The following is a 22,090-nucleotide window of genomic DNA, read 5'->3' as shown; positions in this document are numbered from 1 at the left end:
GACTTCGGACCGTCGGCCACACGACAGAGGCTACTCAATAGATGTTGTGATGACTGCATGGAATATGTGGTACAAGGAGAAGAAATCCTCTAGACCAGGCTCGGTTGAAGACGTCGTGACATACTAAGGCTCTCCATCTACTATCAGTTCATCTACAGAACTCACGGAATAGCACACTAGATCGACGAGGGGAATTCCTTGCGATAACTACCATACCCTATAATATTGTAGCGAGATGCACTACGCATGGCCCAACTGATCACTCAACCAAGTTTAAAGAGGATAAATGAAGAACTTGTTCTCCAGATCAGTCAGATCAAGCATCGAAACGTCAACCTTGACCTTGACCGTCTCATCACCCACCACCTGCTCAACATAGCCCTCTCCATGGTTGCCAATGGCAGCTTGCTCGGCAATCCACTGTCGGCGCTCCTTGTTTCGCTTAACCAAGATGTATCGGATAGCGAGCAGCAGAATAGGCGTCAGCGTGAAACTGGCGACAATCTGCGTGGCCCAGGCACCGTAGTATCGGAACCCTCCAGTTTTCCACAGCTGAGGGGAGATAATGTTGGAGATGCCGTAGAGAATCATGAACATGGCGTTGCGAGTGAGACGCTTGGTGTGGCCGGCACAGCTGGAGGAAAGCCAGCCAAGGGAGATAATCCAGGTCTGCGCGAAGCAGTTGGGAGGGAGGATCAAGCAAGCCAGGAGTGCGATCGTCTTGTGCCAAGGAATCGTCACCATACCAATACTGCTTGCGATGCAGGGAATGCACCAAAGTGCTGCCCACCAGGCGCTGTAGCCGGGGAAGAATCGGATGAGGAGTGAGGCCGTGATACAAGCCAGAATCGCGAAACCACCAGAGGCAACCCAGACTAAAGTAGATCCCAGGGGAGAAACTCCAAGGTCGAGGAAGAGTAGACTCTGTTGGTAGGGGAGGTTGTTGGCCAGCATCAGAGTGAAGCCGGAACCGGCGAATAGCCAAGAAACGGGGTCCTTCAAGGCCTCGTAGAACTGATACTTCTTGAATGTCTTCTGTTCAATAGAGCTTCGAGTAGAGTCGTGGACTCGACGAATGGCGTGAACCTTTTGCTCGGTGCTCAAGAACCAGGCCGTCGCGGGGTTGTTCGGGTACGCGAACCATGTGATGACGGAAAGAACCAGAGAAATACCACCTGTAATGACCATGAAGAACTTCCAGGGGCTAGTGCTGACCTTGCTAAAGAGCAAGCCATAAGAGACCAATCCAGTGAACATGGGCGAGCCGATACACGAGATGTAGAATAACGGCTGCACGTGGAGAAGTTCTTGGGGGGTGAAGAACATGGCCATTGTGATCTCGAGAGCTGGGATAACTGAAGACTCGACGAATCCAAGGAAGAAGCGAAGAGGGATGAGGGCTCCATAACTCTTGGCGACGCAATGCAAGAGGACGACCACGGCCCAGCAAAAGATTGTGCCGGAGATGTAGGTGCGGAGTCGGAGCTTTTGGATAAGGAGTTGTCCAGGCACCTGACCGAGGATGTAACCTTGTACACGATTAGAATCTATCCTGATTGCGAGTTAAGATTTGTTGGGTCAATCTCACCAGTGTAGAAGAGCGAGTTCAAATTGTTATACTCCGCATTGTTAAGGCCGGTATCCTCGAAAAGACCCAGGAGAGTAGCCTGGCCCAGGGTTGACTTGTCCACCTGTTTTATGCATCATCAGTAACTGAATTCAAGCTCGTTCTAGATAGTTGAGATGTGCTTACGTAGAGCATAAAGTCAATGAATGTGACGAGGAGCAAGACGTGGATGTAAAGCTTGCGCTTCAACTTCTTCTCCCCCTCCGGCGTCAGCTCACCAACCTCACTTCCATACTGCTCAATGAGCTCCAAAGTCTCATCAGCAGCCTTGTTGGAAATGACATTCCCATCATGCAGCGAACTGCTAGAGCTCGCATCCACAACTGGGACAGGGTGCTTCTCGTCACTCATCGTGTAGGAATGTTCAAGGCGTTGCTTTCTGGTGGAGAATCTGTCCTGCTGTTGCATTGAACTGGAGATCCATCTCGGCGCGTCTTTGCTTTGTTTTAAATACGGATCTCTTAGAATAAGACTCTGACGTGCTCGGTGAGGTGTTGTCGGCGTCTTCTGTACGAAAGAGGATACGTGAGGAAAAGTTGTCACCGATTCGCCGGCGACCATGAGCCACTTTGGGTTAGTGTGTAGATTTTCTTTAGTGGAATGATCAAGATATCCGTGCGTTCTTCCTCTGGGTCATGGTGTTGCCCGATGTGAACTTGTTGGTTTGCGGTTTCGAACCACACGCGATCGAACTATCGACTGACGGTCGGCCGTTAAGAAACTCTAATAATGAGCGAACCTCGAAGAAGGGTTATAGATCTCTGCCTGGGCCTATTGGCAGTGATCTGGTGATATGAAGTGTTGGTCTGGACATAATGCAATTGCTCGCTCCCCTGAGTATGCTAGCAACCATATTAATACGCCCCTCTCCCTCATAAATATCTATAGTGTTTAACATGAAGCCATTCAAAGAGAAATTTTGACATGTCTCAGCGTGATTCCCCTCTGATCAACTTGAAAATTGTATTTACTGTGGCAAAGGCCGTTGATGCGATGTTGTTCGGAAGCGGCTCCGCCATGCGGCTCCGTAGTGGGTACAACTCGGATCGAAGTGCCGGAGGCGAATGGTTTTCAAGAAAGATAAACTGATAGGAATACTGTAGCTTGTGCTAGTAAGGGTTCCCAGGAAAGGGCGATGGTGCAATCCTGCTTCTAAATGATGACTTGCTGTCTGGTACCTGCAGACGGCGTCTTGCGTTGCTTTATAGCTGTGGTGTCGGGGACCTGGTTCTTTTCTAGGCTAGCTTGCTTTTGACTTGATTCTAGATGTAAAATGTTTTAGTGATGGCAAGGGTTCGGTGACTCAGGAGATGCCGAAGGTGGTTCAAATAAGGGTATGACTGTGTTGTATGACACTACAAATGTGTACCTCTAGTCAAAAATGCCCTTATATCCAAGCCACTTGCACGTGGTAGTTTCTGAGTCCACCATCTCACAACTCGTTAAAACCCTATCACTACCCAGCTTCGGCTCAGCAGCGATGATGATACCATCAGCCAGCGATGCCCTCTTGCCCTGTTCTGAAACCGCCTTGACTTTGTGAAATGTCAGCTCTCCAAAGTCAGGAAAGTAAGCGTCAGGATCTTGAGGCGTCATGAAGCTCTCGACAATCCACTCTGCGTGGTTTGTGCAGAGAGTGCCGTTGGCCGGTGCGGTGAGGTTGATGTCAAATCTGGAATCAAGGTTAGTTTCAGAGGAAGAGTACTATCCAAGGGCCTCTTACCGCTTCTTTTGGGTGAAATTTTCCCAAGTAAATGTCCCCGTAGTGTTGTCCTTTTGTGTCACCGTCATGCGCACATGATCTCCGATATCAGTCAAGATACCCTGGGTGTCATCCAGAAAGATAGGTGGGTTAGGAAACCATTCATAGAAAGCAAAGACACCAAAGTCACCCTCTTTATCGTACAGATAATAGTAACCCCCTTGAATGAGCCCTCCATTGTAGACCCTCGCAGGGTCATCGCACGTGTTTTGGTCACCGCCAATTCCGACCCAGACAGACGAGCTGTAGTATGCGGTGGAGTTGTAACCATAGGGGAATGTGATGTTTGGGATGACCACCTCCGCCGTGACCGAGGCAAAACGGGGCCCAGCGACTTCACCTCCGTTCCAGATGTAACTTGTTCTGTGCTGTACATCTCGAGGGTGCTGCCGAGTCTTGTCGTGGGATTGTAGGCTTCTCGGAATGATGCCCTTGGCCCTCGCTGTGGCAAGGTCTAAGGCAGTGACAAGAGTGCCACCCAGTAAGAGCACGTTAGTGAGAAGCTGGAGTCTCATCGTGTACACAGGCGGATGGATATTGAAAGACGAGTGACCAATGGTTGAAAAGTGTTTGGGTTTCACAAGACTGGGCATTGCCAAGCCTAATGCTGTATATATAGTCATTTCCATCCATGTACAATAAGGACCAACGTCTTCTATGGCATTTTCCCGTCAATTCTTAGCCAGGGGAAAAGTTCCCGCTGTCAACGTTCCGTATGTCACTACCGGTCAAAACCCTGGCCTCGTTCATCTTGAGACAAAAGAACCCTGCAATAATCCCTTAATTTCCATTCATTTGGATTTCTGGGTTAGTCTCGTGGCCCGTGATGGTGTTTAAAGTTCATGGCTAAAACTATCTTGGACTTCAGTTCCAAACCACCGGGTAACCCGGGAGGATGCATCACGCTCGTATTCACTATTACACCTGGCAAACTCAAAGAAATTAGGCATATGGAGTTGTCCCAGAGCATCCGGTACGGGAGATGTCCGCGGATGCCGAAAGCACGGCGAGGAGTAGCAGGGGCAATGCCGTTCTTCGCTAACGTTCTCGCAATACATGATAGTCGACTGAGTGGGTATTGAGAATATAATCGGCGTGTTCTCTCTTATTGTTCCCGCTTACTAACTCCCTGGGTTCTACTCGTCCTACTCCGACATCGCCGGTAACTGCGGTGGGAAATCCATCCACGAGAATGCCATGTCCACCTCTGCCAAAGAGCTCACATTAATTCCACTATCAACGAGAGACAAAGCTGAATCTGATGCCATATCTTTCTCACTGGGCAAGGCCTGGTTAGCCATTGATCGGATGCTATCCGAAACTTCTCGAGCCAGTGCCCAAACCGGATACAATGTCTTTAGTATGCCGAGACTCAAGCACAGACGACTGTGGAACTGGTCGGAGTATCGAGATGGACGCAGGGAAGAAGCGGATAGCTGAACGGTGCAACTGAGAAGCAACCCGTTCAGCATCAAGGGACTATGCTTCAGAGCTGAGGATTCCAGACCGACCAGGTCGATGAAGCGCTTGGCAGCCTCGACTGCTTTAATACCATGCATCGACCTTGAATAGGTCGGCAACAGATCCAAGCTTGACTTTATCCCCGAGGCCGCTGCGATGGCACCTACAAGATCACTTCGGGGAAAGTGGAGGTACATAGTGGTGTACTCGATCAGAACGTGCGCTTGGAGGAGCGTGTGATCCACACCCCCTGTAGAATCCACAGGCTCTGTTTTGCCGGTGCCCAGGTGATGCTGCCAGGCGGCCAAGAGATTGTCGACATTTTGAATCTGATCGCGGTGGACATCATGCGTCGAGGCTATCGATAGCGCACGAGCGAAGAGCTGGGCAGCCTCTATACGATACGCGAAAGACGAAAAGGGGAGGTCGTCGTTGGTATAGATCCTCGACTCGAATTGTTCAAGCGTTGAAGGCTCAAATAACAGCGGTTCCCCCGAGTAGAGAAACTCCTCACATGGAAGAGACATATCTGATTTAACCGAATTGCATCGAAAGTTGGGCTTGTGGTCGAGCGCGGCTATGAAGCCGTCGGTAATGTATAGCTCCCACCATGTCCTTCTAATGCTTTCTTCCACGACAGGGGATCCAGCTGAGTGTGCGACGCTGAATGACTTGCGATGCATGTTCAGCTCTAGGGCAAGAGAAACAGCTTTAGAGAGGCTTGAGCGGGACCTGCCGTATACGCAACGGGCATGAAGGATCATGGAAAAGAGCAGAAGAGCTTGTAAGAGCACAAAGTTGCGCTCTCCTCGGTCCCATGCCTTCTTCAGCGCATCGTCTGCCATGCCTTGCATCGTCTCGCTGCATATCGTCCCGGTATAATGGCAACCGATGAGATGAATGACGAGCTTCATGTAAGATGGGTAATTTTGTGATGTGTAGAGCGCTCGAGGGACCAGGAAAGGATGCGTTGGGAAGAAGTTCGAGTAAAAAAGATTAATGAGAAGAGTGTCGTCCTCTACCGGCTCAGTCTCATCACCAGCGTTCTGCGCGCTTTGTAAAAGACATTCTCCAAGGCTTGGCTCGCTCCATGGATAATCATTGCCATCGACAGAGGGCTGGAAGTCCGTGAGAGCACTATGAGGATCGGCGGAATCCCAGATGATTTGCTCAGGCTCCCGTCGACCCGCTCTCAGAGTTGAATCCGTTGGCGTTCCCGTCGTTGACAGGTCTCCCGGAGAACGCGAAGTAAAATGGTGAAGCTTTCGTCGCTTCATGCCTCGTCGCGATGGCTCATAGCGACATTGCAGTCCCTGAGTCTGGCAGCGCATGCATTGAGGAGACCCGGCGTCGCATTTGACGTGTTTTCGGCGACATTCGGTGCATGCTAGCGCGCTGGGTTTGCTGGAGCCATCTTGAGTTGAGTTTACTATCGGGGATGTCTCGGAATTGGCGCTGTGGAGGGACATTGATGGCAACCAAGATCTAAGAGATCGCTGGAGTATCAACAATTCTCGAAACGAGATTTCCAGTGTCAATTCAATAGGATGCATGCAGAAGAAAGCGCAGCAATTGTCCAGTCTTAACGCCGTCTTATCGAGCGGATGCGACCCTAGAAAGTCGGCTCCGCAAAGGCTGGGTCCAAGATCACGCAATGCTAGTTGATAAGGCGCGATATGGTGTCCTTAAATGCATACTATTCAGCACAGAAAACCTGACAATGAGGAAGAATGTTTGTATTTCTGGCGAAATCGCGCCATGAATATGTACTTGTGAAACCAGCTGCGAATCAGCGTCGCGTCTTCCTTTTCCCAACTGCCTCGCACACAGTGCAAGGGCCCTTCTGCATCAGATGCTCTTTACATGTAAGAGGCATCATAGTAGCCCTTGGAGGCGTAGCTTCCAGTCAAGACAGTCGAGATAGACACTGCCGAAGAAAGCTTAGTGTAGAAGGAAGCTCGCTTGCCCGAAGCTCCAGCACCAGTGTTGCTGTACTCTCCAAAGATGACGTTGCCGGTTCGCTCGTCGCCGCTGTTCCACACCTTCCACCCGGCAGCGTTGATGACGGAGGTCATGCTCGTCTTCTGGAAGACGACGCGGGCATACTCTCTCCAGGGACGGCCGAGGTAGTACGCGCCGTTGGTGACGGAGTTTCCAGAGGCTGCGGCGATGTTGCAGTTGTTGAAGACGTAGTAGGAAGGGTTAGAAGAAGAGTCACGGCCGTTGGCTGATGGTGTTGTTAGTACGCAAGTATTTGTTACTGCTACGTTTCTTGCTTACCGGTGATGTAGCCAATCGACGCGCTGACGACACGAAGGTCGCACTTCTCAAACCAGCTCGAGGCCTTCTGGCCAAAGATAAAGTCAGTGGCACCCTGGATCAGGCACTTCGAGTACAGCTGATAGCCCTCGTTGCTGAGAAGAGTGTCCTGGTATCCGGTGAGGGCACACCCGTAGTATCCGCTATCAGCGTAGGCGCTCAAGGCGACAGCCTGGCTGCCCTTGCCGTACGTATTGGCAACGTTGACATTGTACAACTTGAAGTTGGAAGACTTGACACGGAGAGTGGCACTCTCGTCGTTGTTGAGACCATCAGCCTGACTCTTCTTGGCAGTGATAGTGACCTTGTTGCCGCTGTAGCTGCTAGTGTCGGCAGTGTATCCGTAGATGGTCAGCTGAGCTGAGCGCTTGGGTACGAGAACTTGCTCGTTGTAGGTGCCCTGGTCGATAAAGATGCACTGAGACCCGCTGGCGCTAGTGGAGAGAGCGTTGACGGCAGCTTGGATAGTGCCGTATTGGCCACTAGACGGGGATTTCTTGACAGTCAAACATCCGCTTGGCGCAGAGGTTCGGCTGGCAGCGAAAGCCGCAGTAACAAAATTCAAGGTGGCAAGAAACTTCATCTTGGCTACTGATAGGAAGTCGATAGTAGTCTGATCCAATAACTATTATCAATCAAGTCATCCAGCTCTTTATAACTTCCCATTGCTGTCTTCTAGAAACCCGTCCCATTTACATGCAACGCAACAAACTTTAAACGTGATTGGTGGAGAATGCAATTTCCAGGCGGAATTAATACGAGGTAGCAGTGAGGTTAGCCTCGAAGATCGTTCGGTTCCCCCGGAGCCACGTCTTCCGAGCCTGGTTTCAGACGTTTCAAGTCAATTGCCGGTATCCAGGCATGTTCAATGCATTGAGTTTGCGGGGATGGGGCATGGTTGGTGGATTAATCTGGGGTCATATTCTATTGGAGACGAGGGGGGATGTTCCGCCAAGGATTGGATATATGTGTTTCATGCATCATTCTCCCGTGAAACCGGTTAGTAAGAAGTCAGGCTGAGAACAGCAGTTGAGTTTGGCTGTTTGCCCCTTAATAAGTTGCGGTCTGACACATTGCAGGACAGTTATAGTAAACTCAGTTAAGAGGAGACATAAAGCACAAGCACAAGGCGGTCAACGTGCGATCCAAGCCAATTGCATACTAAGTGTGAAGCGAATTATTCAATACATTAAAGCTAAGCTGCCCCAAGTCTCCAGTGCCGTCATCCGGCTAGGGCTCGATCCAATCATAGCTGTAATTACATACGTGTCGTTCAGCACAAAAGTTTTCCCGCCAAGAGAATGGCAAAGTCCATAAAGCATAAGATTCATAAGAATGTAAAAGAGTTTTTTGTCCCCTGCCTGAGAAAGGCACACACAACTGCAGGGATCACCCCGGGGCAACAAAGAAGAGTCCAAGTGGTAAGAGGGTCAGCAGAAGAAGAAGGGAAGAAGACTGCGACTGCTGGGGTCGCCAGTTGGGCTCATTTCTGGATAGATGGTCAGTAACTGAGTAGACGAGAGAGGAGAAGAGACTTACAGAGAAGAGCAATGGCACCCAGGGCAAGGAGAGCCAGGGCAGGTCGGAGGCTCTGGCCGCCGCTGACAATGACAACATCGTCGTCAGGGTGCTTGCAGACGGTGGGCTCGACCCAGGGGATAACCTCGAAGGGGTTGTAGCCGAGGCAAGAGGTATAGGCAACCTTGCAGTGGTCAATGACGTCGCCGGCCTCATCACAGCACTTCTTGTAGACGGTGGTGCACTCGATGCAGCACTCCTCGGCGGTACCAGTCTTGCCAGTGTTGGGCTTGGTGCCAGTCTGAGAAGTGGGAGGGCCGCTGATGATCTTGCCGTCCTTGTCCTTGCCATCAACAACCTTCTTGGTACCAGTGGTGTCACCGTGCTTGCAGACAGTGGGCTCGACCCAAGGAATAATGTCGAAGGGGTTGTAGCCAAGGCAGGTGGTGTAAGCAACCTTGCAGTGGTCAATAACATCGCCAGCCTCGTCGCAGCACTGCTTGTAGACGGTAGTGCAGGTAACACAGCACTCCTCGGGAGTTCCAGAAGGCTGCTTGGTGGGGGGGCCAACAATGATCTTGCCGTCCTTGCCGCCCTTAGGAGGGTAGGAGTCATGCTTGCAGACAGTAGGCTCAACCCAGGGGATGATATCGAAGGGGTTATATCCGAGGCAGGTAGTATACTCAATCTTGCAGTGATCAATGACATCTCCAGCAGCGTCGCAGCAAGCCTTATAGGTGGTGGTGCAGGTCACGCAGCACTCCTCAGGGGTTCCAACAGGCTGCTTGGTGGGGGGGCCAACAATGATGCCGTCCTTGCCGCCCTTGGGAGGGTAAGGCTTGTCACCGTGCTTGCAGATGTAAGGCTTCTCCCAGGGGACAACATCCCAGGGGTTGTAGCCCAGGCAGACGGTGTACTCGGCCTTACAGTTCTCGATGATGGCACCGTCGGCGGCACAGCAAGAGTCATAGACAGTGGTGCACTGGAGGCAGCACTCCTCAGGGGTTCCGGTGGGCTTAGGGGGCATGGGCTCGTGGTGCTTGCACACGGTAGGCTCGACCCAGGGGATAACATCCCAGGGGTTATAACCCAGGCAAGTGGTATACTCGATCTTGCAGTGGTCGATGACATCGCCAGCAGCGTCACAGCAGGCCTTGTAGGTGGTGGTGCAAGTGACACAGCAGACCTCGGGGGACTCGGTCTTCTTGGGCCCGGGGACGGTGGTCATGCTCTTGGAGCAAGCAGTGGGCTCAACAAAGCCAGTGCCGGCGTAGGGGTTGTAGCCCAGGCACTGAGCGTAGTCAGAAGCGCAAGAAGCGTGGTTGGCACCGGGAGCGGTGTTGCAAGCATCGTGCTTCCTGTTGCAGTCCGCCAGGCAAGGGTCGGTGGGCATCGGCACCGGGGCGACCGAGCTGGTAGGAACAACGGGCTCGGAGGTGGGAACAACGGGCTCAGAGGTAGGAACCGGCTCAGAAGTGGGAACTGGCTCGATGACGGTCTCGACGGGCTCAGTAGTCTGGGCCAGGGCACCAGAGCTAAAAGCCACGGTCACAAGACCGGTGAGGGCGAACGAGTATCTCATCTTGTTGTAGTTGTGTTTTGTTTGTGCTTTCAGACAAGGAGTGACAAAGTGGGATAAAACGAGCAAAAAAACCAAAGTCGAACCTAAACGAGGGGCAGACGCAATCGGCTTGTAAATGAGTGGAAGCTGATTGATGCTGATGAAGAATTACGATTTGAACGGACTATCGCGACCCTTCTTATACTCGGATCTCGCTGGTTGAGGCCGGGCTGTCGACTCCTGTCATCCTATGCCAAGAAAGGGAAGGGCACCTTGGGAATCTGGGGAACATCCCTGGAATTGACAGGATACGATATTTCCCCGGATTAAGATGCCATACCGCCACATAGGGCCAGCCTGGCTCTGCCAGAGGCGCTCGTCTAGACGGTCTCCCTTGAGAATGTCTCGGATTCTGACCACTGGGCTGACCTCGGGTATTGGGATAAGCAATGCAATGCAGCCACAGACAACTTAAGGGATAAGCTAACATGTAAGCATAATGAAAGCTTGAAATGAGAGGTTGGTCTCGTGTCTGTGATAATTTAGCCGTGATACAGTTTCAGGAGTCTGCATATTCAGCTGGGCTGATTAGATTCTCACCGATACGAGTCTGCAGCAGGTAAATAAGGGAGAGACCGAACACAATGTCTCGGACTATCGGGTTAGATCCGAAATCCCATCCAATCGCAATGGCTCCGAGTGTGCCACCTCTCGGCGACATGTCTGCCGACGTCCCATGCCCAGCTTTTCAACGGATTGTAAGGTTATTTCCAACGCAGGGGTTTGGTTGGCGACTGCGACTCTGGGAGAATGATGGCTTTTGAGTCTCCCTGCGTAGGGCAGAAAGGGAGGGGCGTAAATTAGTTGGGCTGAAGTTTTGCTGCACATGATGGTTGTCGATCATCTGAATGGCTTCAACTGGGTTGAGAAGTAAATACCCAGGCTTGCAGAAGAGTCCACAATCGGAATCAGCTCTGAGTTGCTTTTGCTTATTGAAAGAGTGTCTTGTTTCAATGTTTACTTTTCAAATGTGCAGACGTGTCCTCTAGAGAAACCACACCGCTCTTCTTCACAAACACAACGTTTGTGGGCGGTTTTACCCTGGACCAAGCTGCCACTGAAACATGATTAGGCTGAGGGCCCGTTTGTACACGATATACACGTGACGGTTGAGTGTGAACACAAAGATTACTCCGCAATTTCAAGTCACAGCCCATCAACTGCCTAAAGATGCTCTGATCCGTCTCTCTCGTCTTCCAACTCCAGGTTCATTGCCATCATCTACCCGTAAGAAATATTTCGCCCTCCATAATTCCCCTTATCCTGCGTGGATGTGGCGACCTTCGCAAAATAGTCACCCACGTAGCGTCCCCCGCCAAGACTTGTTTTCTTTACGGGCGCGAAGGTCCCTCCAAAGCTCGACTGTAACTGCCTGTTCACGGACTTAGCCCATGATTCCACTTCTTTTAACTGAGCAGCAATATCCCCTATGTCTGCAAATATGTTCTGGCCAACTTTGCGCCCTTCGGCCCAATCCACTCCTCCACCCGGGTTATGGACTGGGTGTTCACCCCCAAATGCCTCGACGATGTTGTCGACCCTGCGCAAAATCTGTTTCATCGCCCTCAACCTGGATTTCCGAGAGAATTGATCATCCCTCACCAGATCCAAAGTTCCGAGATCACCCTTCAGTCCTTCATTCAGCTCAACAGCTTTGGTTTCGATGCCTAGGCGGTACTTGCCAGCCTCAGTGCTTACTGCCCTAGAGAAATTATTGAAGTGCCGGAGGAAGAGGTCCGTCTTGAACGTCAAGCGCTGTTGCACTTCTCTGACTTCGCTGTTCGCATCCTGAGCCTTGGCAATTAGTTTTTTACCATGCTCCCCCATGATGTTCTCCCCGCCTCTGTCAAGAAAGGCGACCGTATCGGCAAAACTTTTATTCATTTCCGCCTTGACATTGGTAGGTAGTGTTGGAGGACGGGATTTTTTGCTGGTCGATCGTGAACGGAAGTGTTTGTTCACGTTCAGACCTTCCAGGCAGGAGGTGCGGTCACGGAGACCTTCTAACATAGCGCTATCCTTCTCTAAACGGCTGTTGAAAGCAGCATGTTCAGCTTTAACTCTGCGTTGTGGAGATCTTCCTCTCTCCAAGCAGCGGCCTGAATGATCATCAAAATTGATAGGGTCATTGTTGACGTATTGGTACAAATTTGGTCCATCAATATCTCCTGAAGGATCAGGTGATGTCCATCGTCCCAGCCAAGGGCAATAGTATCGTGCGCCGCAGTGATAGAGTCCAGTTTCTCTGTCATGTTTGTACCGCTGGAAGCGATACTCGCGAGATGCCTTGACTTCTTGATGCATCGATGAGTAGGTGACTGCACCAAAGGGCGAGTACTCCTCATACGAGATCAGTTGACCCTCATTGTCAAGCTCCATGTTGTCACCAACTTGGTATCGTGGCAACGTTCTTTCGCCAGTCGAGCTCTCTACCAAGGCCAAAAGCTCGTGACCCGTAACATGGGCGATTGTGCGGTGAGAAACGTCGTTTGCGACAAACTTGAGCTGGATTTCAACCCCATCGAGGCAAAGGGTGTCTCTCTCCTTGCGTGTGGGAGACCCAGCTTTGGCAAAACTCTCAGTCACCTTTCGAACTCTCTTTCCAGAATAGTCGTAGACATAGTAGGTTGTCTGAGGGGTGTCGTCCTTGGTACACTGTGTAGAAGACGACCCCAGCAAGTTCTCAGAATTCCAGCTCAGCTGAGAATACTGAGGCAGACTTGTCATACAACCCACCTGGCCCCCATCGCCAGAGTAGCCGCACTCTTCCGACAGGGATCCAGATGTCGTACTGGTCAAGCGGTTGCTCATCTGGACTTCGGAGTCGGTGCTGAAACGGCTCGGAGAATCGTAGAAGTAGCGGCGCGTCCACTGAGAAGCCTTTGGTTGGTTGACAGCAGCATGGGTCATTTTCTCAATGTTTCCCGCGAGATCATACTCATACGACTCGAGATACTGGTAAACCTGTTGGCCGCCGACGGCGCCTTTGGTGGGGTTCATTCCAGTCGTCGCATTGTATGGGTGAAGAATGCCAGTGCTCGGAAGAAGAGCCCTCCCAGACGCGGATGTCAACTGCCCAATCGCGTCGTAGGTGTACTCGCGCTTGGGCTCGATTCTCGTGTTTTGGAAATACTTGGTTTGTTCAGACGCGTCGTAGGTGTAGATGCAGCGGCCCACACAGTCGTAGGCGTGTGTCAGGTCTTCAAGAACAGTTACCCGGCCTCCATCCTTGCAGGTCGTCCTCTGAGAGATGAGCTGCCTTGAAAGCTTGTCGTACCGGAACTCAGTTGAAGTGTTGTTTCCATAGGTCATCTTCAGTGGAAGCCCATCGGCTGAGAACGTGGAGTCTTGGAGATACGCCTGTAGACCCGGAATATCGACGTGCTGATGAGTGACCTGCCTGACTTGACCTGACAGGGTAAACTCCCTCACGGTTCGGTTCCCTGCTGGGTCCTCTTCCTCCAATGTCTGGTCAAAATTGTCAAACTGGGCCTTGTGTATGTATGATTGTGTCTCGCACATGCCATCCAGTAGCGATGGACTTGTGTTCCAGTCCAGCAAGAGTTTGTACTCCTTTGCTGGAGAAAAGGCCTTCTCGATGCAACGCCCACGAATGTCAAAACTATTGTTGGTGTGTTTACCGGATTGATCTTTGATGATCCAGACCTGGCCCTTGAGGTTTCGATCAGATACCTGCGGAGCGTCCTCGCCATAGACAATCTGCACAGTCAACTTGGCAGCCTCTGACCCATGTTGTGTCCAACGGCCCGTCTCTCGTCGTAGAGCATCGTAGGAATGCCGGGAAGAGATTCCACGACTGTTCCATGAGACCAAAGGGCTACCGTTGACATCTTGAAGGGACACGATGTCTCCATCATCCATCCCCTGGACCAGGATTTGGCGGTTGAGTTTGTCGTAGAGACTCACTTCGCACACCCGACCAAGGCTGTCGACGTCTCGAATTTTGTTACCCGAGAAATCATAGTAGAAAGTTCGTGAATGCGCCTTCCCATCTGCGACTTGCACCGTTTTAACTGGGAGCCCACAGCAGCCAAAGTGCGTAGTGGTCGGGTTGGTGCCATACGAGGCGGATTTTACAGCGGCTGTTTGCTGCTGCTTCGTTCCTTGAAGATTAATCCCACGCCAGGAAGGAAGATATCGGGACGAACTGATGCGGCTGAAGAGATGACCGACATCAGCATCTTCATGTGGATTTGCCACCGAGATCATGTCTGTAATACCATAGTCCGTCGTCATCCAGGGTGAGTGAACAGTCTTGGACCACGTGTGATCAGGATGAAGTTGAGCCACTGCACGTCCAACGCCATCACAAAATACAGTTGTCGCGTTTGATGAGATAATTGGCACCGGGGCCAAATTTGGAGTAGATGCGAAGAAAGGGGCGAAGGTCCGCACAACCTGTCCTGTTGCGCCAGATACCGATGCAGCATTGACCAACCACCTCTCATCATTTTTGTTCAGGTCGTTCAGGTGTATCTGCTGGAGAGGTGCTCCATGACCATCAAGATAAGTGACAGACACATGTAGTGTTGGATTCTCAGACCGTCGGAAAGAAAGATCGCGTGATACCTCCAACAGGAACGCGGGAGACGGACTCTCAGGTCTCGAGCTCGTCTGACCAGAGCTCCATGTCTCAAACTGATTGAGGCAGTAAACAGTGCAACTTCCAGATTTGCCAAGGAGCCTCCTGCCTTCCTCTCCACTTGGGTTCGAGAGCACAGCGAGAGCGATGTCTGCAGAAGTTGACACAAGAGGCTCAATGGCATCACCGTCGTCATTATCCTGGGTTTGCACGGCCTTCCCAACCATAGCGACGCCAATAGCGCGACCAAGGCTGTCAAGAGTAACCTGTTGGATGTTGCTGTTGTGATCGATGATTTTGACGGGTTGCAGGTGATGGTAATCATTGCCAAATGAGATGGTGTTCCCAAGAGGATCTCTCACTTCTTCCACCATGAGATAATCCCTGTCCATTTTGACTGTTGATGTGTTTCCAAAGGCGTCAGAAAACAAGGTAGGGGTGTAGAAGGAAGTTCGAGCATTCACAAGCTGATCGTTGTCCGTGGGGGAGAATCGTGCCTGACCGGATGAGGTCCACCAATTTCCCTCTGGGTCATCCTCCAACTGAATGTATCCACCTTGCTTAAGCTGCTCCTCAAGAGAAATCGCGACTCCATGCTCATTCTGATTGTCCTTGAGCTTGGATAGGACGTAAAGTGTCAAAGCGAGTGAGCAGGTTCGATCGAGGAGTGAGTAAGCCTCCAATTGTCCTCCGGGCAGACTCTGGAGCAGCTGACCGTTCTTGAAGTACGTCCGGCTCTCGGATCGCAAAGCCTTATAAGTCGACTCTGTCTTGCTGCAAGGAAGGCCCATGAAGTTGAAGGTACGTACATCGTCGACGTCAACCATGTCTTTGAAGCTGAAGCGCAAAATCTCATAGTCTTGGTGTCTCCATGGAATGGGATTTCGAAAGTAATGCAGCTCATCAACCGAGTTGGTGTACCAAGTCTTGACGAATGAGACATTACCCGCAGCCTGGTTCTTTGCAACTTCTGGGTGGCTGTCGAATAGCGTGAATGAAGATGAGCGCGGGTAAACTATGCTCAGAGACTCTTCGACGGCACCAAACTCGTTGGTCTTGAGAACAATCTCGTGGCTCACGCGGTGGTCATCCTGTTTTCGGTCCAGCACAGTGCTGACAGAAGCCCGTGGCGTGACCTGAAATACCGCATACTTGTTGATCGACCGTGGTTGGATTTGTCGAACATCATAAGACATCTCCTCGACAGAATAGGGCAGGTTTTCTCTCCCACTGTCATCCAGGGAGTACACTTCGGTTCGCACACTAGATCCCTTGAGACAAAAGAGAGCTTGGTCGCGATCTCTATCACTGGTGCCGTGAAGACTTGACGAAACTTGTGAAGGCATGTAAAATCGTGCCTCGTCGACTTTGAGGCTATTGCCAAGGTTGAACCAGGACTTGGTGTAAGTCTTGGGAGTCTCGAGAGTCTCATCCTTCCCAAGGGTGATGACTTCGGATGTCCAAGTCTCAACCATGCCAAACCCTGAGAAAGTCTTCTCGTTCGGGTCGTAGTATCCATCATGGTAGGCGTACTCGGTCATCGCCGAGTTTCCAGTAATCTGGTCGACGACCTTCGTACTGGAAACACACTGCACTGGGAAAGGCAGCTTCGTAGTCCATGGCCGCCCCTTGGCGTGATCCTCAAGGTAGAATCCTGTCGACGGTGCATAGCTCACACTTGTGCTTGCTCCTAAACCATTCGAGTAGCCTTTCAGCAGATGCGGCTTCGTCCCTCCCATCAGATCCAAATATCTGATGTCTGTTTGGCCCGAGACACTTGTGTCTGCCCAGCAGAGACATGCTGTTCCTTGGCCAAGGATATCAAGCATGAAGACAGAATTGGGATCGACTGTCCTGGGCAGCGTGGGAATGAAGGTTCTCCTACTCCAACGGTTCCCTGCGAGGTTGTAGTAGAGGTGTGCGCCGTCATCTAGCAAGAGATAGAGCAGATCAGTGGTTCCGCTGCCATCAACATCTATCAGACGCAAACGAGCTTGGTCAAATTCGAGATTCTCTCCAAAGACTGGGGGACTTCCCATCTCGACGGCGGTGCCAAAAATACCGTGCCCAAGATTTGGCCAGTACGTAATCCTTTCCGCTGATATCTCAACCAAATCTGCTAGGCCATCGCCAGTCATGTCGGCAACATGTGTCTGAGCAATTGGAGTCTGACTCAAGCGTGGTGGGCTACTAGCACTGAAGCTGAATGACCTTTGAGAACCTGAGAACCCTTGCTTTCCCAAATTCTGCTCCCAGGTCAGCTCACCAGACTCGCCAGACGAACGCAAAACATCAGCGTGGCCATCTCCAGTCAGATCGATGGATACCGCCACGTCTGACTGTGCATCGCCCGTTGGAGTCTCTGGAAAGTCAGAGTACTCACTCCATGAGTCCTGGTCCCCCCATTCCCAGTAACCCTGTGGGCGACCGTGAGCGTCAACAGCAACAAAATTCAGATGGCCGTTCTTATCAAGGTCATCAAACCTTCCACTCTTCACCATCTTCAGGGAAGGTTGCTGAATGAGAGCCTGAGGGGACTGAAACACTGTGTCATGATCGAACACTGCGCTGCCAAGGTTGCGTTGGTAGCACATGGTGTCGTCTCCAAGTCTCGTCAACAAGCCCGGAATACCTTCACCGTCGAGGTCAAGCCATTCCGAAACTGAAGAACCCACTCCAGGAATACTGAGCAAGTTTGCTACCTTGGCCTGTGTGGCCTTGAGTTGGCTTGGTCTTGGTGTAGTGGTGTAGTTAAACGTCCAGGCGGGTAAAGACTGGCTGAGGTAAGTTGGGGGGGCATTGTCGCCTCCTGGCTGAGCTGGACTATGGCCCTTCATCACGTATTGATATAGGAAGGTTCCTTGTTCAGTCTCGTTGTAGGTGAGCTCAGTCGAAGATACCAGGCTCTCTGAAACGCCAGTCTCTTCAGGGAAGTGATGAAACATGAGAATTCGTCGGCATAGTCGATATGTGCGAACCTCAAATCCCGAGTGGCCCTGTGAGAAGGCATCTTTTCGTGATAACCAAGGCTGTTCGCCGGAAGTGCTAGGACTCTGGGCCTTGTGCTCGCCATAGTCAAAGACGACTTCAAACGTCCACTCTTGTGGCCACATCAAGTAGTCCCAGTCCTTCAGGTCTCTGCATGGGGTGCGATTGCCGTACCTGATGCGTTTGATGTATCTCTGACGAGATATGACATCAAGAGGGCGGTTCTTCTCCCAGATGGGGAGGATTCCATCTTGCTTAATTCCATCACCGTCCTCCGGCTTGTAAGAGTACTCCATGGCATTTCCACTCCCATCGTAGGATCGACACAACAGCCATGAAAATATACGCTTCACGCTGCCTGAAACATCCGTGATTCTCGAGGAGTCATCCCGGCCGTAGATAGACGTAACATTCTGGGATGAAATTGTCCGCCAGTGCACTTCTACAGGATCCTTAGTATCGGCCCAACGCTCGATCCGAAGGTCTTGTGTATCAACTCGAGGCCGGTAGCTGACGATTTCAAATCCCGGCTCTTGTCTCACATCGATGGATCCGTCACTCTTCAGTCGTGGTACAATATCCATGCCCGAGAAAGTCATGTCATCATCCAATTCACCATAGCGAGGGATTCCCTGGCTCGTCTTTCGACTCACTGCCGGCAAATTCACATCCCAGCCAAAGCCAAATGGCCCATTTCCTGACTCTGAGCTGTAGGACAAGCTCAACTCGGGACCAAATCCGCCTCTAGCTGGGGAGGTCTGGATGGGAAGGGAAAGGGAAAGCGTGCCATTGACCGGGATGATCGAGAAGTTCTCACTAATGGGCCGAAATGCACCTCCTCCTTTCCCGGAGACGTTGAACGAGGTGCGAAAGCCAGGTACCCCGTCACCGACTTTCAGATGTTGTTTCTCCCCGCCAAGCTTGGCAATGGTATTGAAAGACTTGTTTCCAAAGGCACTACCAGGGGTGGAAGCTGGCCCAGCGGTGAGATTTGGTCCGGTGAGGCGCTGAGGCAAGGGGGACACAGTATCGTGGCTGGGAGGAGGCCTCGACGGGCCAACTCCCGTACGTCGTTTGTTGGCTGACAACATCAGATTTAGAGACTGAGAAACTATCGTGAAGCTCAAAGACGAAGCCGAAGATGTTACTATGGAGTGCTCCGTCCATGGCCCAGATTGGGGTTTGCCTCGTGCCACCACTTACCTATCGATGCCTCTCCCCTAGCTTGACTTCACAGTGCGCAGCCAGCGGAGCAGCTCCCATCAGAACGCCACGACGGGATCTAGAACTAGCCCTTCCGGCGCTATTGGAATGTATGTCTTGCCCGTGTCTTAAACCCCGCCCGCTGGATGAAAGTCAGCTGAGAGCTCAAGCCCAATTGAGAAGATGCGCGAGCACATAAGTAGATCTTTTTCGATAGGCACATGCGGGTCGAATAAGAAATCGAGAGTCTAGGCCAGCTGAGTGGGCTATTTACTAATAGTATTAGACCTAGCAATCCTCTGCATCAAGTGGCGTCCCAATGAGCAATAGCGGATAAACATTACCACTATGAAACTATTTAATTATGGGCTTATCCTTCTATTTATTATAATTGCTTATTATTATTATCCCTAAGGCTATTCCCTCTTTCCCTTCTAGGCCGCGATATAGCCTTTCAGATTAGGACTAGCATAGCCGCATAGCTAAAGATTAGCTAGCTATAAGTCTTATATAATTACCCTTAGAGCTATTATATAGGATCCCGCTTAATATACCTCTTTAGCGAGAGAGTATTACCTTTTATTATTTAAGCTATCTATAAATAGCTTCTTTTATATAGAGTCTTTTATTCTAATCTATTAAATCTCTAAGAGGTTATTATACCCCTTTTATACCTTTTAAGGCGCTATTTATAATACCTTTATCTCCTTTAATATATCTTTATTTGCCTTACTTTATAATAGCTTTAGTTCTTATTATTTACTTAGATTATTAAAGACTTATTAGAGAATTTAATTAAAAAAAAAAAAAAATTTTAAATTTAATTTTTCTTATTAATTTTTATTTTATTTTTATAAATATTTTTATTATTATATCTCTTTTATTTATTTATATTATTAAGTTAGCTTATTTTCTTTATAACTTTAATTATATCTTTAATAATTATTTTATTAATAAGGCTTTTTATTTATATTATATTACCTAAATGTATTAAGAATTAATATTTATATATATTATTAATAATAAGTTAAAGACTTATAGTTTTTATAACTAAGGTTATAAGAGATATAATATAATAAATCTTTTTTTTTTTTTTTTATTCTCTATAATTAATTTTATTAGATTTCTTTTAAGCTCTTAGGTATTACTTAGATATATTAAATAACTCTTAAGGACTTTTATATTTAATATAATATTAATAATTAATCTTAGTATTAGATTAATTAGGTTATAATTACTCTAATTAAATATAATTTAACTTAGAATTTTATCTTTAAGTAATTAAATAAGTTTACTTATTAGGCTTTAATTTAAAAGACCTTAAAAGATAAAATAATATTTTAAGAATTAATCTCTTTAAGGTAAATTATAACTTTTCTTATTATATAATTAATTTATAGTCTTTTAGTCTTTTTTTATTTTAATTCTTTATTTAATTTATATTTTTAAATAACATATATAATAAGATTATATCCTAGATAAATATATATCCCAAAAATCCCTTAATCTCTCTCTCTTTTATTTAATTAATTAATTCTTAATTACTAAATATATCTAAATTTAATAGCGAGGGTAATACACTTCTTGCCCTTTAAGCGCTTTAAAATAACCTAAAATTACATATCCGACGCGCTATATTAATCTATAATATTTACCCTAAAAAGCTAGGTCGCCGCTAAAAAGGCATATAATCTCGATGCGATTAGATTCCTAAATTATATAAACTATTTAATCTAGAGGAATAAATTATTATTTAGTTTATTCTTGACCTAGATTCGCGAGGATTTCCCCCGCGACTATATAGTATTAAAGAAATAACTAACCGATTACTTATTAACCGCGATATACTACCTATTAATAAGCGCTAGGCTTCTAATTTCATTAAGTAATACTAAGACCTTAAGATATATTTTTTTTTAGAAATATAATTATTAAAGAGCTAAGTATAAAGATCTAATTATTATCTATAACTAGTTTATACTTATAGCGAATATAATCGCGAAGTATAATATCTAATTAGAAGATATCTATAGCTTTAATAAGACTAACTTTATAATAGGTATAATTTAAAGTAGAATAATTATTATAGGTATAGATAAGTATAGAAAGCTAAAATTAATATAGCCTAGAAACTAGGAATAGATTATAATTATCTAAGTAATTAATATAAAAGGCTAGGCGATTCTATTATTTATTATTAGTATAGGCTAATATTACCTCGCTAATTAATACTAAGAAAGTAACCTCCCGGGCGATTAAGCTATTATAATAACCTAAAATAGCTAGATAGATAATAAGATTAATCTAAAGTAGCTAAAATATTTTAACTAATATATAATTAATTAATTAATTAATTCTTATTATCTCTTAATCCTTAATAGCTATAAAAGTTATTATTCTATTAATTTTAAGAGATATTATTAAAATAATAATATTATTATACTTTATATATTACTTTATTTATCTTATTTATTTTAGCCCCTTAATATTAGGTATTTTAATATACTTAAGAGTACTTATAATTAAGAAATAAAATATCTAATTAGATACTTTATAACCTATGTTTTAAAGATTAAGTTCTTTCTAGCCTTCTATATTATATTTTAGGCTATTATAATAGAAAAAAATATTAAGTTAGCCTTTAGAGGAGCTAGGCTTATTCCTCTTAACCCAGAAAGTATAATCTCGAAGTATAACGATCGTGGGATTCCTAAGGGATAAACCGGTCGTGCTAGGTTTATATTAGCAGAGGAGAATATTATATAGCCTTAAAGGGGTAATATAAATTATATCTAGTAATATACTTAAAGGTATTAAATATAACTAAGTTATATTAATAGCTAAGGTAACTAATATATAAGAAAGTATAAAGAGTATATTTTATATACTTATGGTTAATCTTCTAGACTAATACTCTCTAGGTTCAGTCTAAGATAAAACTAATATTTCCTATATTTAGTCTTTAGACCGATATAGGCGATATTTAGT

At 47.9% G+C, this 22,090-nt stretch overlaps 6 protein-coding genes across 6 annotated transcripts; all 6 read right to left on the bottom strand.

Annotated features, from left to right (window-relative positions):
* Positions 1-273: 273 nt before the first annotated feature.
* On the bottom strand, positions 274-1,978 carry NECHADRAFT_52155 (uncharacterized protein; the record flags this gene model as incomplete). The annotated part of the gene is made up of 3 exons (XM_003042637.1): positions 274-1,547; positions 1,589-1,691; positions 1,754-1,978. The coding sequence occupies 3 exons, from the start codon at positions 1,976-1,978 to the stop codon at positions 274-276; spliced, it is 1,602 nt and encodes a 533-aa protein (XP_003042683.1).
* A 1,020-nt stretch (positions 1,979-2,998) lies between these two features.
* Positions 2,999-3,904, bottom strand: NECHADRAFT_86610 (uncharacterized protein; the record flags this gene model as incomplete). The annotated part of the gene is made up of 2 exons (XM_003042636.1): positions 2,999-3,299; positions 3,351-3,904. The coding sequence occupies 2 exons, from the start codon at positions 3,902-3,904 to the stop codon at positions 2,999-3,001; spliced, it is 855 nt and encodes a 284-aa protein (XP_003042682.1).
* Positions 3,905-4,666: 762 nt separating this feature from the next.
* Positions 4,667-6,253, bottom strand: NECHADRAFT_13140 (uncharacterized protein; the record flags this gene model as incomplete). Its single annotated transcript, XM_003042635.1, has 2 exons — positions 4,667-5,987; positions 6,078-6,253. Coding segments are annotated over 2 exons (1,497 nt in total), but the record flags the coding sequence as incomplete, so codon positions are not given.
* A 456-nt stretch (positions 6,254-6,709) lies between these two features.
* Positions 6,710-7,752, bottom strand: NECHADRAFT_106465 (carbohydrate esterase family 8; the record flags this gene model as incomplete). The annotated part of the gene is made up of 2 exons (XM_003042634.1): positions 6,710-7,077; positions 7,131-7,752. The coding sequence occupies 2 exons, from the start codon at positions 7,750-7,752 to the stop codon at positions 6,710-6,712; spliced, it is 990 nt and encodes a 329-aa protein (XP_003042680.1).
* An 806-nt stretch (positions 7,753-8,558) lies between these two features.
* On the bottom strand, positions 8,559-10,269 carry NECHADRAFT_86607 (uncharacterized protein; the record flags this gene model as incomplete). The annotated part of the gene is made up of 2 exons (XM_003042633.1): positions 8,559-8,677; positions 8,709-10,269. 2 exons carry the CDS (start codon positions 10,267-10,269, stop codon positions 8,559-8,561), a joined length of 1,680 nt encoding a protein of 559 aa, XP_003042679.1.
* Positions 10,270-12,332: 2,063 nt separating this feature from the next.
* Positions 12,333-19,066, bottom strand: NECHADRAFT_97262 (uncharacterized protein; the record flags this gene model as incomplete). Its single annotated transcript, XM_003042632.1, has 5 exons — positions 12,333-12,368; positions 12,445-14,193; positions 14,236-15,031; positions 15,077-18,906; positions 18,953-19,066. 5 exons carry the CDS (start codon positions 19,064-19,066, stop codon positions 12,333-12,335), a joined length of 6,525 nt encoding a protein of 2,174 aa, XP_003042678.1.
* Positions 19,067-22,090: the final 3,024 nt, after the last annotated feature.

The sequence above is a fragment of the Fusarium vanettenii genome (assembly GCF_000151355.1).
Source record: "Fusarium vanettenii 77-13-4 chromosome 11 genomic scaffold NECHAsca_32_chr11_3_0, whole genome shotgun sequence".
Taxonomy (NCBI): domain Eukaryota; kingdom Fungi; phylum Ascomycota; class Sordariomycetes; order Hypocreales; family Nectriaceae; genus Fusarium; species Fusarium vanettenii.
The sequence above is the reverse complement of the archived record's forward strand: the minus strand, read 5'-3'. Positions and strand labels throughout refer to the sequence as shown.